We start from the raw sequence: 19,289 nt of genomic DNA, 5'->3' as shown, positions 1-19,289 counted from the left end.
CTGTTGCTGGATTACCGTACGCCAGTGATTGCGCGATAATACTGGCGTTCGCTACGCCGCGCACAAGTTCACACCACTCGATTAACGTTACGCTAGCGTAAGTCGTTGTGTCTGAACATAGCCTCAAGTTCGTTTTAACAATACCGGGGATAAGGGTTATCAAGCTCGTATGATAAGCCTATACTAGCAGCACAGACAACCGTATGGTTTATTGCTAGCAGTGGATCATTCATTTAATATTATTCAAATTCAATAAAGTTTATTTCCACATCATCAATACAAAATACATAGACAGAACATTTGAATAAAGTTGAAAAAGGGTCGCTATTGACTCAACGTAATTTGATAATTTTAGTTCTTGAGCAGGAGGTGGATGCTACGCCCGAAGGTGGTGGATGTGGGCCACTAGGGTGAGGGTATACCTGCTGTTGTAGGGGATTGGAGACCGGCGGAGTGAAGTGTGACGGTTGAACAACTGCCGGAGCAGGCTTGGTTTGTTCTGAAAAAAAAATGATATGTTACAAATCACACGATAAAAATAATTGTGGAGAAACACCACCATACTGATAAATATAAAGTATAGGCCTATAGAATTTTTTTTAATGTATGTTACTAGGCCTATATTTTTGAACAAGGCATTGCCTCTTTCGGTACGATAAGTTGGTTTGGAAGCGGTACCGGCTGGCGCCTTGAATGCGCTCGGTCTCTCAAACTTAAGGTCGGAGGTTCGATGGATCTTTGCTATGAATTTCGCTTGTGTCCTTGGGCTCAAAATGCAATTCAAAAGGCGTCGGGGGATCAAAAAGCAATTCTGTAATTTGCAACATCCAGTCGCTTCAAAATAGGGCTCTTAGACTTGTTTTATAATATGTTCATCATTTTACCTCGTCAATTCTCATGGCTTCACTTTTTGCTTTAAATGTATCCAATAGTATTACTCCTCAATTAGGTTGCTGCTACAGCAGGTAACGCACCCGATTTTCTTTTTAAAATAATTAGCAAAATTGATATTCGGACCGTATAGGGGATCCACTAATGGTATGTTTTTTGTTCCTCGTCCCCACCTTCAATATTTTAAAAATAGTTTTTATTACAAAGGCACATCCTTTCTTAATTCATTATCTTTTCTTGATCTTAACGTTTCCTAAAGTCCAAACTTATATCCCTTTTAAATAAAAATTAGCAATTCTTTGCTTTTTAGTAGTTTTAACTTTTTTATCTTTTGATATTTTAAAGTTTCTGAGTGCAATGTATATTTTTGCAATTGTATTTTTACCTCTTTTTGATGTTTTTCCTGTTTTTGAATGCAATTCGTTGTTCGTGCAACTTTTGGATTTTAACTTTGGAATTGTATGTATTTCTTGCAATTTTAAATTCTCTCATAGGCCTATTTGTATTCTCTGAAGAATTTTATATCTGTATTTTGAATTGTTGTGGGAAGTTCAAGTCAGCATTGCTGTTAGAGCCACCCTCTCAAAATATTGTTGAACAAATAAAATAATCCCATTTTTTGTCTAAGTAGGTTCTTTTTAAATGAATTCTCAGTAACGTATATTAAAGAGATATACTTACGTGTGACTACGAATGTAGTCACCGGTCTAGTGGTCTTGGTTTTCTGAGCGCAGCAGCAGCCGCCACACACACAACATGCTATAATGCCACCAACAATACCAAGCACAATGAGGATGCTGATTACAATGACCACAATGATCGCAGTGCTAATACCGCTGAAAAAATATACCGGTACCATAAGAATTTACACAACACAAAGATAACAACACAAATACTGTATTTTAACACTTAAAATTCAATTACAAAATTCTTTTTCCATCTTTTCCAAGTCCATCTTATCGTTATTTTTTATATTTTGATGTTTGTTTTATTTTTTGCCCTTTTTAACTATACTATAGTTTCAATTTGTCAAATCTTGTCTGTATTAATCTGTAAAACAGGACACTGAAAAAAAACCCCATTTAAAACGTTAGAATAGACCTGCCTGGTCTGGGTTGAACCAAGCTGAACTAACCAACGGATCGTGTACAGTACACTGTTTGGTTCCTTTTACTTTTGGTTGGGCAATCCAGCCACGTGTGTTATTTATTTTTTGGTGCTTGATTGTACTTTGTTTAATGTTTATTGTTGGTGAAATAAATAATATGATATGATACTAGTTCACTATAAAGTACTTACTCGGGTATATCATTATCTGAGTCATCTGATGAGCCTGTACCATAATAATCATCAAATTTGCAACAGTTGAAGCTACCAGATGACCCACAGCAATATAAATCATACCGGTTCCGGTAAACCCCATCGTAATAATCTGGGCATGTCTTCTCAACATTGCCATAGTAATCAATACAGTCGAAAGTATACCCTGTAAACAAGAAATGACAATTTACGAATTTAAAAAGGTGGAGGTTAGATTTTTTTTTATTGTTCTGTACATAAAAATTAAAGATTGAAATGACAACTTGTGCTTATGAATGAGAGTCTAACATGAAGAGTCAAGCATAACGCTTGTAAACGCTTGTAAAGATTTTATTTCATTTAAAGAATCTGTTTTATGGGATACGGGGCATAGGCCTAAAATTTTACTTGGAAAGGGTGGAAAGTAGCATTACAGGAATGTTTGTACCAAATGCTCAATAATAATAATAATAATAATAATAATAATAATAATAATAATAATAATAATAATAATAATAATAATAATAATAATAATATAATGGTGTAATAGTCTTAAAGTTGTTATATACCGCCTGGCCTTCTTTCTTCCCCACCCCTCATCTGACACTTCCTGTCCCATCACCAGTAGCAACACTGTCATCCTATCACATGTTGTTGCTGAGTCATAATCTTCATTATCATCTGAGAAAACCAATCAATAGTTTTCCCTTTAAATCCATTTATACAGGTATGTCATAATTCTTTATCCAATGTTTTACATCTTAAGACACCATTTTTCATATATTTTTATGTTTTAACTTGTATTAATCATGCTTTATTTTAAAGAAATAATAGTTTACTTTTCATTGAATAGCCCAGTGCTTTGTTTTAAGTGTCAGTATCCAAAGATTTATCGTAGATGATTAGTTTACCATCCAAGGTCACACTATGACCCTGTTCATGGGTGCTGTCTCTGGAATGCTGGACTATAGCTAGTGTAAAGTAACCACATATTTTATATTTAGATTTAACCTTACCTCATTTAATCATGATTTCTTTATGGTCGTTTAATGTATTTTAACATGAATAGAATGACAATATAATGGCAATAATGTTACTGTCATGTGAATGTATAATCGGTGCTTCACAGTGATGTTTTATGGTTTTATACTGATATGATTAGGAGTAAACTGCTCTAAATAGGAAGTTTATATTTCTTTTGATACTAAATTGTTAACTTGTTTAATTGTATTCACATACAATTAAAAACCATTGAATTAGTTAATTGATTAAAGGAACCTAATCTCAGGCATTATATATCGTGTTATACACAGAGGGTTAGCTTTCTCCTGTATGATTATGCCTGTTTGTTTAGTGAAGCATTCGCTGACTTTAAAGCTATTATTTCGTGTTCCTTAAAACTCGATTTATTATGAACTTAATGTTTATAAAAAGCTTTAATACATTCGTTATTATTATTATTTTCGATGTTAAATATTGTAGAACATGTTTCTTATTAGAATTTAGATATAGTTCATAGTTGCCTTGACGTTTAATAGTGCTGTACAGCTAATGTTGAAACTTTCACAAGCATTATCTTGACAAATTATTACCAACTGACCGAACGGAGGGTTATTGTATTGTAGTGTACTTGCGTTGCACTAAGATAAGCGATTAATTAGTCTGTAATTTTAAGCTTTATGCACGATAGGCTTATTATTATTTAATACAGTTGATCATTGATTTAGAACATATCGCAAGATACCCTGTATTAACAATTCAAGTACTCAATACGTTTTAGTATTTTAACATTAACGTTTTTTGTGTCCGATTTATCATATTTGATACTTTAATTCTGTTGCTTTAATAATTTGTTTTGATTCGATTATGATATGTTTAAACGTGTCATCATATTGAGAATACTGTCATCCTATCACATGTTGTTGCTGAGTCATAATCTTCATTATCATCTGAGAAAACTAATCAATAGTTCTCCCTTTAAATCCATTTATACAGATACAAGAATTAAAGTTTGCTATCAAAGTTTTACAAGTCAAGCGAAGTCTGTATTATTTTAGTGTGCAACAACGCGAATAAACACCCCCACGGTAGATCGTATCCATCAACTGCAGAATAACCGTAACATTATTATTATTATTATTATTATTATTATTATTATTATTATTATTATTATTATTATTATTATTATTATTATTATTCTTTAAATATTAGTGTATATATACATATATAAATATATAATGTACGCCTATGATCAGATTATTATACAGTGCTCAAATTATGTAGGGGCATGATGTTATAAATTGTATCAAAATAGTTCATTTACGAAAGTTCATTATTATATTTGTATCAAAAAATACAACACAAATATAACACAATACAAATTAATATAAGAAGTTATATCGAAGTGTTTACCTGAATTAATCCCGAAACATAAAAGACAGAAAATCGTTACAAGATAATGTTCCAAACTGACATCCATTTTTAGTTCCTTTATAGTCCGTCTCTTGTCTCGCAGTGACGTGCGCAGTTTTAGCGCTATATATCAGTAGGTAATAATTAGAGTTCCTGTATCAGGAACTCTAGTAATACCATAGAGCTATTAAACAACTGGAGTGCTGACAAGATGGCGGAGCAATGCAGAGTTGTGTATGTGTACCATCCAAGATGGCTGCCGTAGGAAAGCGCCACCTTCAGGCTTAGTATACATATTATGACCATAAATAAGCCCCCTGACTGAATATTATTTCATTAATGATAATTAGTATTGATAATCGACAAATTATTAAACTGTCGTAGCCAAAATGAGGCCAAGTAGAGCATCTTATTCAAATATTAAAAAGAATTAAAATCGTGTACATTACACCCATACACCGCAACGCTCGAGTTTCAAAATACGGGTAACTAGCTGTACTGAACTTTCTGTGTAAACTGAGGGCGCAATTGAAAATGATGGTGCTCAGGGGAAATTTGATTGGCTGAATCTATGGCAGCCATCTTGGATGGTACACACAGCTCTGCGTATTTCGAACATCAAATACATTGCTGTTAGCGCTCTAGTATTCTTATTATATCTCTATGAGTAATACTAAAGGCACCGCTCAGGTTCGTTTGTTTCCTGTAGTTTCTCCACTTAGTCAAATGGTCAAATTTTAACCCGCTCTCGAGAGGGCAGCTGTTCCATCGATTTTAATGCTCATTCTTCTGCTATTTAAGTTCTTTGATATTATGTGAAAATATTCATCGGGTTTGTAGAATTCTCACACGGTTAACATTGTTTCAAACTCGTTCTAAACAGTGCGCGCACTATTCAAACTGAGCATGGTTTCTTTCAGCAATTGTTTAAATTAAAATGTTGAACTGTATATCTAGCGTGCGTGTAAAATATTTGCAGCGCGTTTTTACGATCCATTTTTGCTTTATTCCAATTTAATAATTATTAAAATGTGATGTATTATGTATGTTTTATATTCCTAGTGTAAGTATAAGCTTGAATAGGACCATATGAACAAATGAAAAACAGGATATAACAACCTGATATGTTTAATCCTGTATAAATATGTTTGAAATAAAAAAATTTTTAAATTTAAAATGTTACATTTAAATGTATTTAATTTAGTAATACTAATTAACTTATTATTAAAGTCAGACTCCGGAGGAAAAAACGTTTTTGATATGTTGTAGAACTGATTTTTTCTAAGACAGATAAATGTTGTTTGACGAAAAACTGGGGAACAGTAAATGAGATACATATTTTTGAATTTAAAAACTGGGAAAAACAGGTGTAAAAAGGGATTTTTCCCCCAGTTTTGAAACATTAATGTACCACTAAAGTATATGTTCAGTAAATCCGTAATTACGAATTACTAATCCGTTATTACGGATAACTAATTTGTTATTACGAATTAACTAATCCGTTATTACTGATTACTAATTCGTTACTACGAATTAACTAATTCGGTATTACTTACTACTAATTCGTTATTACGGATTGCTAATTCGTTATTACAGATTATTAATTCGTAATTACAGATTATTAATTCGTTATTACGGATTAACTAATTCGCTATTACAGATTATTAATTCGTTCTTAATTATTTCTGATGTATATTTGTCACATAAAACTTGACAGAGTTTTAAAAAAGCGGTTTCTTGTATTTTTGTGATAAGCTCTTCAGTGGAGTAAATAAACATACCGTAATACAGACCAAAATCATTATGTTCGTATACAAACATCAGGTTCTATCAGTAATATAGAAATTACAAAGAAATACAATGTAACAGCCCCCAATAATAACATTGTGTATTAAAACTGACTTTTATAAATCTTCCAATTATCTAATTTTTACCTACCTGTCATTTGGGGCCATTTTTACCGGGGCCATTTTTTCCGAGACCATTCTTTCAAGGACCATTTTTTCCGGGGCTTTTTTTACCGCCCACCCGTCAAAAACTTCATCATCTGCCGCCGCAGTGATGGCGACAGGACCTGCCCGATGGAGGGGCTAAAGGTCTCGACCGGGGGTAGGCTAGTGGAGCGAATCGAGTCTCACTTGGCGGGGGCCAGGGGGCCGCCTATGGCCCCTGGTGGAGGTCCAGTGGGATGGGCCCCTGGTGGAGGCCACGGATATTTGACGAATTATGGCGAATTTTTATTACTTATTTGATAGGCATCGAGCTACTATAATATGACTTCATGTAGGCTATATTTTTTTATGTCGAAATCAGCTTCCGAAACATTTTGAATAAAACAAGAAACAAAGAGTATGCAATGTAATTAATTTATTTTCAAATCCTCTTACTTGAAAGTGAAATTCTACATTTTGGAAATTTTGCATGAAATCTGTCAACCACGCTGTCAAGGTCGAGGTTGCTTCACCTATCACGATGTATTCCAAGCATCGTGAGGCTATCCAAACGAGCACTTGTCATAACAGAACGCCAATTATTTTTAATTAGTCTCATTGAACTATTATTATTATTATTATTATTATTATTATTATTATTATTATTATTATTATTATTATTATTATTATTCACCACTGATCTGCCGCTTAATCGTCGTCTTCAAACAGATCAGACAGAAAGTCTAAACAGCTCCAACAAATTCTCATGATGCTTATGATTTGAGTCAGTACATTTTAGCTTTCATCGGAACATTCCGAAGGTGGATCTGCAACACCCGGAAGTGGATACTTAGCTTCAGCTGCAGGTGGATTTGCTACGCACGGAGGTGGATTACTTGCTTCGCCTGCAGGTGGATACGCAGCTCCAGCTGCTGCTGGATATGCGCCACCAGGCAGAGGGTATACCTGCTGTTGTCGGGGATAGCCGCCCTGCTGAGTGAAGCCTGGCTGTTGAACAAATACTTGACTATGCTAGGTATCAAATTCTGAAAAAAAATTATATGTTACTATAAATCACACGATAGAAGTCTTGAAATGGGGGTGGGCCTGTCAAATCGTGGAAAATCGACGTATCGCATGAAAATTCAATACGACGGTTTCCTGTCCAACATTGCTTTTCGACGATTTAACCTTACGTTACGTCGATTTCACAACGCACCAGTCGTAATCGGTTTCCTGTCAAATCGCATTTTCTTACGATAAAACGACGTAGTCGTAAGTAAATCTGCCTTCTTACGTCGACAGGAAACCAGGCTTAATCGGTTTCCTGTCAAATCTCATTTCCTTACGATAAAACGACGTAATCGTAAGTAAATCTGCCTTCTTACGTCGACAGGAAACCAGGCTTAATTTCGGTATCTCCACTCGGGCCGTCTCGGACTGACTCGACTAAGTTTTGATACGATACCGTGTTAATATTTATAGGAACCAGAGCAGGCACTTCACAACACAACGAGTGCGGATCGTATCATTTGTAGACAGCTGTTTGAGCAGAGCAATCAAAGCTAATCTAATGATTTGTTGACACCCCTATCTTCCAGTCGATTTCACATGATTCGGCAAAAGGCGCAGTGTAAATCCCTATATCATTATTAGGCCCTACTTAATGCTTGTGGTACACCACGTAGATAGTTCTGAAAAGAACTGTTGTTTGTTGAGAATGCCTCGACGTTTCGATTGAGTTGCTTCAATCGTCTTCAGAAGAATAATATCTGCAGAGAATCCAAACAGGGAAATACCCTGTAGTTTGGAAATTGAGATTGCTGCTGATTGGTGGAAAACTAAACAATAACTGCATTATTATTATTATTATTATTATTATTATTATTATTATTATTATTATTATTATTATTATTATTATTATTATTATTATTAAGCAAGCTTGCTGGTTTGTTTGAAGCATGACGTTCCCATACCCAGCACGTCTTTTCCGGCCTACTTGATGATAAATCCCCTATAGGCCTAGGTTCTTTTTTAAATGTTCGCATACACGTAACTGTACACTAAGATATCTATACTTACGTTTGGCTACGACTGCAGGCACTGGGCGAGTGGCCGTGGCTTGAGGGTAGCCAACAATAGAAACTACAATGAGGTTGCCGATTACAATGACCCCAATGATTGTAGTGCTGATAGAGCTGGAAAAACGATACCTTAAGAATTGATACAACACAAATTTGATAACAACAACAAAATTGTCTTTAAACGCTTTCGAATTCAATTACAAAACAACTTTAATTTTTTTTTAAATTGTCTTTATCGTTATTTTTATATTGATGTTTGTTTTTCTTTTTGTCTTCTTAGCTGTTGAGAAATGATTAGCTACTGTGAGGGCTGGTTGTCTCAGTCTAATAGATCTGAGGTGTTCTGTGAATCTGTCTGCCATAGGACGTTTAGTTTCACCAATACAGATAACATCACATTTAATGCATAAACTGTATATACTGTCTCTTATACACATATAGGCCTATAGTTATTACATAATAATGTAGGCCTACCCGTAATGAATACCCAGATACGTAAAATTGGCTGAATGGTGGCACAGATAAACAGGTAAGCAAGCACAATAAATGATCATGTGTTGTGTTGTTGGAAAGCATATAAGCTAAAGGTAAAGGTTCGAAACCTGAAGCAGGCCGGAGTGCCCGTCTCTCTTACTTTAGTGTTTGGGCCAGACTGTGCAAGGCTGGGGGGGGGGGGGTTCGCCACTCCTCCCGCACTGCAGTCTGTTTACCTTCCCAGCTGAGAGTCCGAGCTACAACCGTTGCGCCAACCGCTTCTACAAGGATTGTATTATAAATTGTCAAGTATGAGACATTCCAAACACTCCTGAGTACTGCAATTGTTGTGTGTTTAACAGTTATTTCAACATTGCGATAGTTGCTAATATAATAGCCTGTGAGCAGTGCACACTGCCTTTTAGATTGTACTTCCATCAAACTTATACTCAATCATGCAAATCCCTCCAGAACTCGGGTAATTTTGGCCTTCCACTGTGCTTCGATAGTTTGCATTTGGTTGTTCATCACAAGCTGGTGTATTAATGAAATAGTTGACATAACTGGAAAAAAAATGTTTATCATTAACATTGGCCTAATGCAATTATTATACAGATGCACAAAATACTGTAGTGTGATAATAAATACAAAATCAAGGAGATGCATGTTGACATATAGAGAGGTCCACTTTTTCAAGTCAAATTCTTGCCTTTGAAATTCAGTCTCGGCCATTCTTGAATATCATCTTTCCACATGTTATTTAATAGGCCTACTTGAAAATTACGTTTAAAACATTTCACCAAAACTGTAGGACTAAATACTAAGATATAGCATGGCCTTGGTTTAGAGCGTTGTAGTAGGCCTAGGACTCGGCTAGTAGTAATACTAGGCCTAGGCGATAGCATTTATTAAATAATATTTATATCATTTTTATGGTCTGTTTAAAATAATAACAGATGACAAATTAGCAGATAGCCTACATAGGAAACAGACGTCGGTGCCATGTCATCCAGTAGCCTACTGACACACAGACAGAGCAATCTTCTAAGCTAAACAAAAAAAAATAAGAAAAGAAAATCGAATCAGTGGTAATGAATAGGCACGTATTTATAAACATTGTACCACGTCACACAGGGTTCACCTAAACCATGTTTAAGCAAAGAACTTAAATAGCAGAAGAATGAGCTACTCTGCGTATTTGTATTAAAATTCATGGAACATCCGCCCTGGAACATCCGAATGGGATAAAATTTGACCATTTTACTAAGTGGAGAAATTAAGGAAACAAACGAACCAGAGCGGCACCTTTATTATTGCTATATAGCGCCGCCGCGCGGACGGAGTAAAATTGCTCTCCGTGTACACACAATGCCTTTCGAACGGATGTTCCACTATACTGGGAAGCTGCTCTATCTTCTGCTGTTTATTACCTTTGGTTTAAGTCAGTCGTGTGTTTCATTTTTAAAATCATGAGCATATATATATATATATAACGGAAATTATGTAGGAGAAACCGGTGTTACATTAGATCTAGGTTTAATAACCACAAAACCACCATAAGAAATAAAGACTCTAATCATATTGTAGCTTTGCAATTTAATTCTGGTAATAATGACATTAACGATATGCGCTTTATATGTTCCGACTTCAAATCTACTAAGGATAGACGCTGCGAAGAAACCAAATGGATTCACCGCCTAAAACCCCATGTTAATGGCTTTAAGAATGATGGAGGTATAGTTCATGACTATATGCTTTTGGTAATAGTTAAACCTATGTACCGTAGCTTCGATAACATTCATGATTTTCTGTTACCTTATATTAAGGTATTGAAATCGTACAAAGTCCATAATTATTCTAATTAAAATTGCACTCATTCAAAATCTAATATTAAATTATCACAACATGAAAGCCAAACACCCTTAAGGGACACACATCAAAAAACATCAAGAAATTATAATCCTCATAAAAAATCCATTATAATTACAATTATAATTACAATCACTTATGAAAATTATTATTAATAGCATTATAATTATTATTAACAATTGAAAAAAAGATAAACATATATATATATAAATTGAGACTATACAAATCCATAATTATTATAATAAAATACAATTATTTTGATAATTTTAATTATTATTATAATTATTATTATTATTATTAAAAATTGGAATATAAGATTTACATAAAAAAAGAGAACTTTCCATAATTCACAACAAGAACAGAAACAACCTCAAGAGAAACACATCAAAATCCAAAAAAAAAAAAACACATCAAGGCAACACACCAATAAACTTCACCAAAAAGAGAAAAGAAATTTAAAAAAAGAAAAGACTACTACTACACAAGATTCATCACAACCGATGACAGTAACAATCATTCAAAAAATACAACAAGAAGGCCAAGAACATAGAAAATTATCAAATCGCAGAGCCATGCCAAGACCAGTCAGGGGAAGGAGGGAATGGGCGATTATGTATTAGTTAGTTGTTTTTGTTAATTAGACGGCAAGAGCTGGATAACAAGAATTTCTGAACCTTTTAGTTTTACAAAAGAATTCACTTCAATCCTTAGAGTTCATAAATACCCTACCGCAAACTTCTCCCCAGTTTCAGTTAAGGCATCAGGTAAGATTGTTTCGAGGCTCTTAGAAAATTCAAGTAAAGGATTCCCTTCTAACCTTAATTGTTAAAGATTAAAGCTAATGCCTGATGATATGAGATAAATTGCTGACCCAGATTAATTCTGCAAGCCCGTTTAGGTAGAATCGGTTGCCCAGGACAACTTAGGCGTAACTATAATAGCTTACTAAGTTTTAACTACAACAATAATTATAAAAACAATGACTTTTTCAGCTACTGCTGGGAAAAGCCAATGACTGGACAAATAAAAAATTGCTTTTTTGCTTTTAGCACAATTTTCTTCACTTTTTGGTATTAATATTATTACCGTATCATTATCATTACCGTCATCATCACTATTATTACTAATAGGGCCTAGTAGTATTATTAAACAAAACTTTATTACAGCTTACAAAAGGATAAAACCAAAACTGAACCATACATTATCACGTCTCTGTATCTTAAAAGACCTGGCCTGGAATTTTTGGATTGAAGATGAATTTTTTCGTTGAGTTTGATAAATCCACCCCGAGCGGTAAAGCCGTTATATAATCCCCAAAATTTTATTTTTTTGATTATCGTTTATATGGTTTATTAGTAGACGTTTATTGTGGGTCTCTACCAGAGCACGGGTCACAAACATGATATAGTAGAAGGAGTCAATCCTAGAATGTACAGCATTTAATTCATCACCAAACTCCGTGTTTTGTTTGCTTTTTTTTTGTTTTTGTTTTTTGTTTTAGTTTTTATTTGTAATCGCATAAAAAGTGACACGTCGTCCTCGGAGTTGACTATTACTATCACATAGCGTGGTCAACAAAATGATGTATAACAAACCATGTTCATTTTATATTTCTTTTTTGCGTAAACAATTCACGCTTAGGCCTATGTGTATAATGTGTGCTGATGCATATTTACATATTTTAGAAGTAATTCATTTTGAGTGTTCCCAGGAAGGAATTTGAATTGGCTAGCAAAAAAAGCTTTAAAATACTAACACTGTGTACAAAGAGAGGGTGGGGAGGGGGAATACGTCCCTGATTCATGAGTGTGCGCAAATATATGGAGTGAATATGATACATTCGTACGTAAGCCTTCGATGTATATGTCCTTAGTAAATAAAATGCGAGATGCTCATAACTTTCTAAACAACTAAATTCACCCGAAATTTAAGCATAACAATAAAAGAAATCTGTTGAAAGTTTGTATTCTCATATAAAATTTATTGATCATTAAGCTATGTTACTATATTTACTGTATTCAGATAAACACCTCTATTTAAACTTTCCCTCGACACGTCCCCATCAAAATAAATTTCCATGGGCATATTTTTGTCGTTTATTCGAATAGATACGTTATGCAAGTGAAAGAGACGTTTATTCGAATAGATACGTTATGCAAGTGAAAGAGAGCATATGTAACAACACGTTCCCAAAACTATCGCAGTTAAAATTATAATAAATTTGAACATTAAATGCAACTTGATTAGTCTTGATTAGTAGGTATTTAAAGTTGCTTACAAAAATTTAACGCCCGTCTTCTTAAAACGAACTTCGATCGAACTAGCTAGAACTTTTAAGTAGTTGCAACTTAAATTTGTATTCATAAACAACGTAGTCGAAGATCTAACTACACTTCTAAAGTTCGTTTTAAGAATACCGGGGATAAGGGTTATCAAGCTCGTATGATTGTTAGCAGTGGATCATTCCTTTAATATTATGCTATTGACTCAAAGAACGTAATTTGGTAATTTTGGTTCTTGAGCAAGAGGTGGATATGCTACGCCCGAAGGTGGTGGATGTGCGCCATTAGGGTGAGGGTATTCCTGCTGTTGTAGGGGATTGGAGACCGGCGGAGTGAAGTGTGACTGTTGAACAACTGCCGGAGCAGGCTGAGTTTGTTCTGAAAAAAAAAATGATATGTTACAAATCACACGATAAAAATATTGTTGTGGAGAAAAACCACCATACTGATAAATGTAAAGTATAGGCCTATAGATTTTTTTTAAATGTATGTTACTAGGCCTATAGTTTTGAACAAGGCATTGCCTCTTTCGGTGTGATTACGATAAGTTAGTTTTGAAGCGGTACCGGTTGGTGCCTTGGATGCGCTTGGTCTCTCAACCTTAAGGTCGGAGGTTCGATGGACCTTTGCTATGAATTTCGCTTGTGTCCTTGGGCTCAAAATTTATTTCAAAAGGCGTCGGGGGATAATGGTATGTTTGTTGTTCCTCGTCCACACCTTCAATATTTTAAAAATAGTTTTTAATACAAAGGTAAATCCTTTCTTAATTCATTATCTTTTCTTGATCTTAACGTTTCCTAAAGTCCAAACTTATATCCCTTTTAAATAAAAATTAGCAATTCTTTGCTTTTTAGTTGTTTTAACTTTTTTATCTTTTGATATTTTAAAGATTCTGAGTGCAATGTATATTTTTGCAATTGTATTTTTACTTCTTTTTGCAGTTGTTTCCTGTTTTTGAATGCAATTCGTTGTTCTTGCAACTTTTGGATTTTAACTTTGGAATTGTATGCATTTCTTGCAATTTTAAATTCTCTCATAGGCCTATTTGTATTCTCTGAAGAATTTTATATCTGTATTTTGAATTGATGTGGAAGTTCAAGTCAGCATTGCTGTTAGAGTCACCCTCTCAAAATATTGTTGAACAAATAAATAAATAAATAATCCCATTTTTTGTATAAATAGGTTCTTTTTAAATGAATTCTCAAAATATTGTTGAACAAATAAATAAATAAATAATCCCATTTTTTGTATAAATAGGTTCTTTTTAAATGAATTCTCAGTAACGTATATTAAAGAGATATACTTACGTGTGGCTACGAATGTAGTCACTGGGCTAGTGGTCGTGGTTTCTTGCGCGCAGCAGCAGCCGCCACACACACAACATGCTATAATGCCACCAACAATACCAAGCAGGATGAGGACGCTGATTACAATGACCACAATGATCGCAGTGCTAATAGCACTGAAAAAAAATATACCGGTACCATAAGAATTCATACAACACAAAGATAACAACACAATTACTGTATTTTAAAACTTCAAATTCAATTACAAAATTCTTTTTTTAATTGTCCATCTTATTGTTATTTTTTATATTTTGATGTTTGTTTTATTTTATTTTATTTTTTTGTCTTTTTAACTATACTCTAGTTTCAATTTGTAAAATCTTGTCTGTATTAATCTGTAAAACAGGACACTAAAAAAAAAACCATTTTAAACGTTAGAATAGACCTGCCTGGTCTGGGTTGAACCATGTTGAATTTGGCAACGGATTGTGTTTCAAGCCTCACTCACCTCCGAAAAAAACAGATATAATAAATGAACATGCACACATACAGTACATTGTTTGGTTCCTTTTACTTTATTGAACTTTGTTAGGTGTTTATTGTTGGTGAAATAAATAATATGATATGATACTAGTTAGTACTATAAAGTACTTACTCGGGTATATCAACATAGTCATCTGATGATGAGCCTGTACCATAATACTCATCATAATCGCAACTGTAGTAGTTGCCAGATGATCCACAGCAATAGGAATCATAATACCCATCGTAATAACCTGGGCATGTCTTCTCAATATAGCCATAGTAATTATAACAGTGCTTAGTATACCCTGTAAGCAAGAAATGAAAATTTACGAATTTAGAAAGGTGAAGGTTGAAACTTTTTAATTGTTCTCTTCATCAAAAAAAATAAAGATTGAAATGACAACTTGTGCTTATGAATGAGAGCCACAAACTCCAATTTTTATAATACTAGAGAATTTTTAATTGATATTTATCACATTTATAAACGATTCTATGTGATGTACAAAAATATCTCAGAATTTATTTTTTGACAATAAAGTTGACTTGTATCTAATATGAAGATTCAAGCATAACGTTTGTAAACGCTTGTAAAGATTTTATTTCTTTTAAAGAATCTGTTTTATAGGATACGAGGCATAGGCCTACAATTTTACTTGGAAAGGGTGGAAAGTAGGGTTTAGCATTACAGGAATGCTAGTACCAAACGCTCAATAATATGATATACGGCGACAGCAAACCCCGGGGGCGGATTGCTATAAAGCGGTCTTAACTGGTGGAGTCTTAAGTTTTTAACTCCTCGAATCACTAAAGTCAATAGTAGTACTCTAGATCTAGCATTTTTTAATTACCATATGAGTGTTTCCTGTGTCAAAAACATGATTTACTATACTGTACTTCTTTATAAAACGTAACTTGTACTTTATAATAAGAGAAATCTGTATATTATCAGTACCTGGAAATGTAACAGTACGAAAGTACTATGCTTCTGCACTGTAACGCATAGGCCTATTTTAATACACTACGTAATATATGGTCTGTCTCTTATACACATCTAGATGTGTATAAGAGACAAGTGCTAATAGCGCTGAAAAAAAAATATATACCGGTACCATAAGAATTCATACAACACCAAGATAACAACACAAATACTGTATTTTAACACTTCAAATTCAATTACAAAATTCTTTTTTTAATTGTCCATCTTATTGTTATTTTTTATATTTTGATGTTTGTTTTATTTTTTTTTGTCTTTTTAACTGTACTGTAGTTTCAATTTGTCAAATCTTGTCTGTATTAATCTGTAAAACAGGACATTAAAAAAACACATTTTAAACGTTAGAATAGACCTGCCTGGTCTGGGTTGAACCATGTTGAATTTGGCAACGGATTGTGTTTCAAGCCTCACTCACCTCCGAAAAAAACAGATTTAAGAAATGAACATGCACACATACAGTACACTGTTTGGTTCCTTTTACTTTTGGTTGGGCAATCCAGCCACGTGTGTTATTTGTTTTTTGGTGTTTTATTGAACTTTGTTAGGTGTTTATTGTTGGTGAAATAAATAATATGATATGATACTAGTTTACTATAAAATACTTACTCGGGTATATCAACATAGTCATCTGATGATGAGCTTGTACCAAAATACTCATCATAATCGCAACAGTAGTAGTTGCCAGAGTATCCACAGCAATAAGAATCATAATACCCATCGTAATAACCTGGGCATGTCTTCTCAATATAGCCATAGTAATTATTATAACAGTGATCAGTATACCCTGTAAGCAAGAAATGAAAATTTACGAATTTAGAAAAGTGGAGGTTGAAACTTTTTTTATTGTTCTCTTCATCAAAAAATATAAAGATTGAAATGACAACTTGTGCTTATGAATGAGAGCCACAAACTCCAATTTTTATAATACTAGAGAATTTTTAATTGATATTTATCACATTTATAAATGGTTCTATGTGATGTACAAAAATATCTCAGAATTTATTTTTTGACAATAAAGTTGACTTGTATCTAATATAAAGATTTAAGCATAACGCTTGTAAAGATTTTATTTCTTTTAAAGAATCTGTTTTATAGGATACGAGGCACAGGCCTACAATTTTACTTGGAAAGGGTGGAAAGTAGGGTTTAGCATTACAGGAATGCTTGTACCAAACGCTCAATAATATGATATACGGCGACAGCAAACCCCGGGGCGGATTGCTATAAAGCGGTCTTAACTGGTGGTAGTCTTAAGTTCTTAACTCCTCGAATCAGTAAAGTCACTAGTAGTACTCTAGATCTAGCATTGTTTTAATTACCATATGAGTGTTTCCTGTGTCAAAAACATGATTTACTATACTGTACTTCTTTATAAAACGTAACTTGTACTTTATAATAAGAGAAATCTGTATATTATCAGTACCTGGAAATGTAACAGTACGAAAGTACTATGCTTCTGCACTGTAACGCATAGGCCTATTTTAATACACTACGTAGATGGGCTTTTCTTTTTCCATCTTTATTTCAGAGGTCAAAAACATTTTTCAATTTTTTCTTCAATCGTATATTGGTGTAGAATAGTCTTTTGTGATATGACCCTCCGTTATGGAGTTATGAATTTTTAGATAACATGAGGAAAAGAATTCAGCCTCAAAGCTTATATTATTTCTGTTGGTTACGTACCAGTGACTTGGGTTGTTTGTCATCACTTCAAGATGTCTACCGATTCGTGGAAAAGGTCGGTCAGGAGCTAAACTCGTCCTAGAGGTCGCAGTCCCCCCCTTTACCGCCAGCCGCGCGATGTAGTGAGCCTAGGGCCCTAGAGTTTGCACATCGCGACAAAAAATAGTACTATTTTTTAGGGGTATATTACTTTTTGAGGGCACTAGTGCTTTCTATTGGCCCGTTTCTTAACCAATCAGATGCCTAGAATCTATGTATGAGGTATATAATACTTTCTATTGCCCCGCTTCTTAACCAATCAGAAGCCGAGAATCTATGTATGAGCAGTATGAGCATGGAGGTATGGTAGGCCTATGAGGTATTTTCATGTGCACCAGCCGAATATAGTAAGCCTACAATTGTTTATCAGTGAGATTAATCTGCTGAATAAACAATTTTAATTACTTGGGCAAATATACAGATACGACTTTCCTTGTATCTCGACCTCCTTTGATATTCAAATTTCAAGTCTTAATTACCATTTACCTCAGCTTCAACCATAGATCACCGTTCCGCAACCTGTGGGTTACGGTGGCCCATAAGTGTCACGGCAACAACTTTCGAAATGTCACGGCCACATTTTCGAAATTCACGGCAACAACTTTCGAAACCACACGGCACACTTTAAAAAGTCACGGCATACTTTCAAAATTCACCGCACACTTAAAATAACCACGGCACACTTTCAAAATTCACGGCAACAACTTTTGAAATGTCACTTCCGCCGTGAGGTTCACGGCGGAAGTGATTGTCTCACCTCGGAAGTGATAGAAATTTAAATTCTTAAAACTTTTGGCCGCCGGTGGGAACATGGGAGTTGCTAAATACAACCACTTCAGCCTGGGCTACATATAAGTCGGACTAGCTAGGAGACCTAGCCAATGCCCAGTCCAGCTACCCGGTCACACTGTAGTATAGGCCTCATTCTCTTTCACGTTAAGCTAGGCCTATGCAGAATATGATCCTTGCCTAGGCCCCTTCTCTATGCCCATGGCTACTGAATTTACTGAATTATTATTTAATAAATACATTTTATGCAATTACAATACAGACAGGGGAAAAGTTAATATCATTAATTATTATTAACTTTCCGTCACCCCTTTCTAGAATATAGGACTATGCCATGGCAATTTTGTTTAAAAGCAATGAAACAAAATGATAAATCTTAACTTCAGCAATCACACAACACACTCACGCATGATGGTTATGAAAGGGCAAACTGGCGACGCACCTTAGTAAGGATCATGGCTTAAAAAGAAGATAAACAATCATGTTGTGTTTTTTAAACCAAAACAACCACTTCAGCCGAGGGAGCGTGGCTACTTATGGTGACGACTTGACAAGCATAATTTCAGCTGTACAACGTAGGGCCTATTAATTTATTCCTAATCTTCAAGACAAAGAGTGGGCCCTGGTAAACACGAAGTCTAGGCTTATGATCGTTTTTATTTTTTTACTGATAAAAATAATAATAATAATAATAATAATAATAATAATAATAATAATAATAATAATAATAA

General features: G+C 34.3%; 1 protein-coding gene and 2 long non-coding RNA genes across 3 annotated transcripts; 1 reads left to right on the top strand and 2 right to left on the bottom strand.

The window, feature by feature from the left end:
• Positions 1–247: 247 nt before the first annotated feature.
• On the bottom strand, positions 248–4,782 carry LOC117111692 (protein shisa-5-like). The gene is made up of 4 exons (XM_033254677.1): positions 4,603–4,782; positions 2,191–2,377; positions 1,573–1,727; positions 248–499 (listed from the first exon to the last, which is right to left on the bottom strand). Exons 1-4 carry the CDS (start codon positions 4,667–4,669, stop codon positions 333–335), a joined length of 576 nt encoding a protein of 191 aa, XP_033110568.1. The 5' UTR covers positions 4,670–4,782; the 3' UTR covers positions 248–332.
• Positions 4,783–10,584: 5,802 nt separating this feature from the next.
• LOC117111605 lies at positions 10,585–13,165 on the top strand. The gene is made up of 2 exons (XR_004445896.1): positions 10,585–13,054; positions 13,091–13,165. It is a non-coding gene; the product is annotated as an uncharacterized LOC117111605 (long non-coding RNA).
• A 156-nt stretch (positions 13,166–13,321) lies between these two features.
• Positions 13,322–16,828, bottom strand: LOC117111603. Its single transcript, XR_004445894.1, has 3 exons — positions 16,654–16,828; positions 14,550–14,704; positions 13,322–13,620 (listed from the first exon to the last, which is right to left on the bottom strand). It is a non-coding gene; the product is annotated as an uncharacterized LOC117111603 (long non-coding RNA).
• Between the last annotated feature and the right edge of the window lie 2,461 nt (positions 16,829–19,289).

Source organism: Anneissia japonica, unplaced genomic scaffold, assembly GCF_011630105.1.
Source record: "Anneissia japonica isolate Jap-2015-1 unplaced genomic scaffold, ASM1163010v1 scaffold287923_len1623670_cov205, whole genome shotgun sequence".
NCBI lineage: Eukaryota > Metazoa > Echinodermata > Crinoidea > Comatulida > Comatulidae > Anneissia > Anneissia japonica.
The sequence above is the reverse complement of the archived record's forward strand: the minus strand, read 5'-3'. Positions and strand labels throughout refer to the sequence as shown.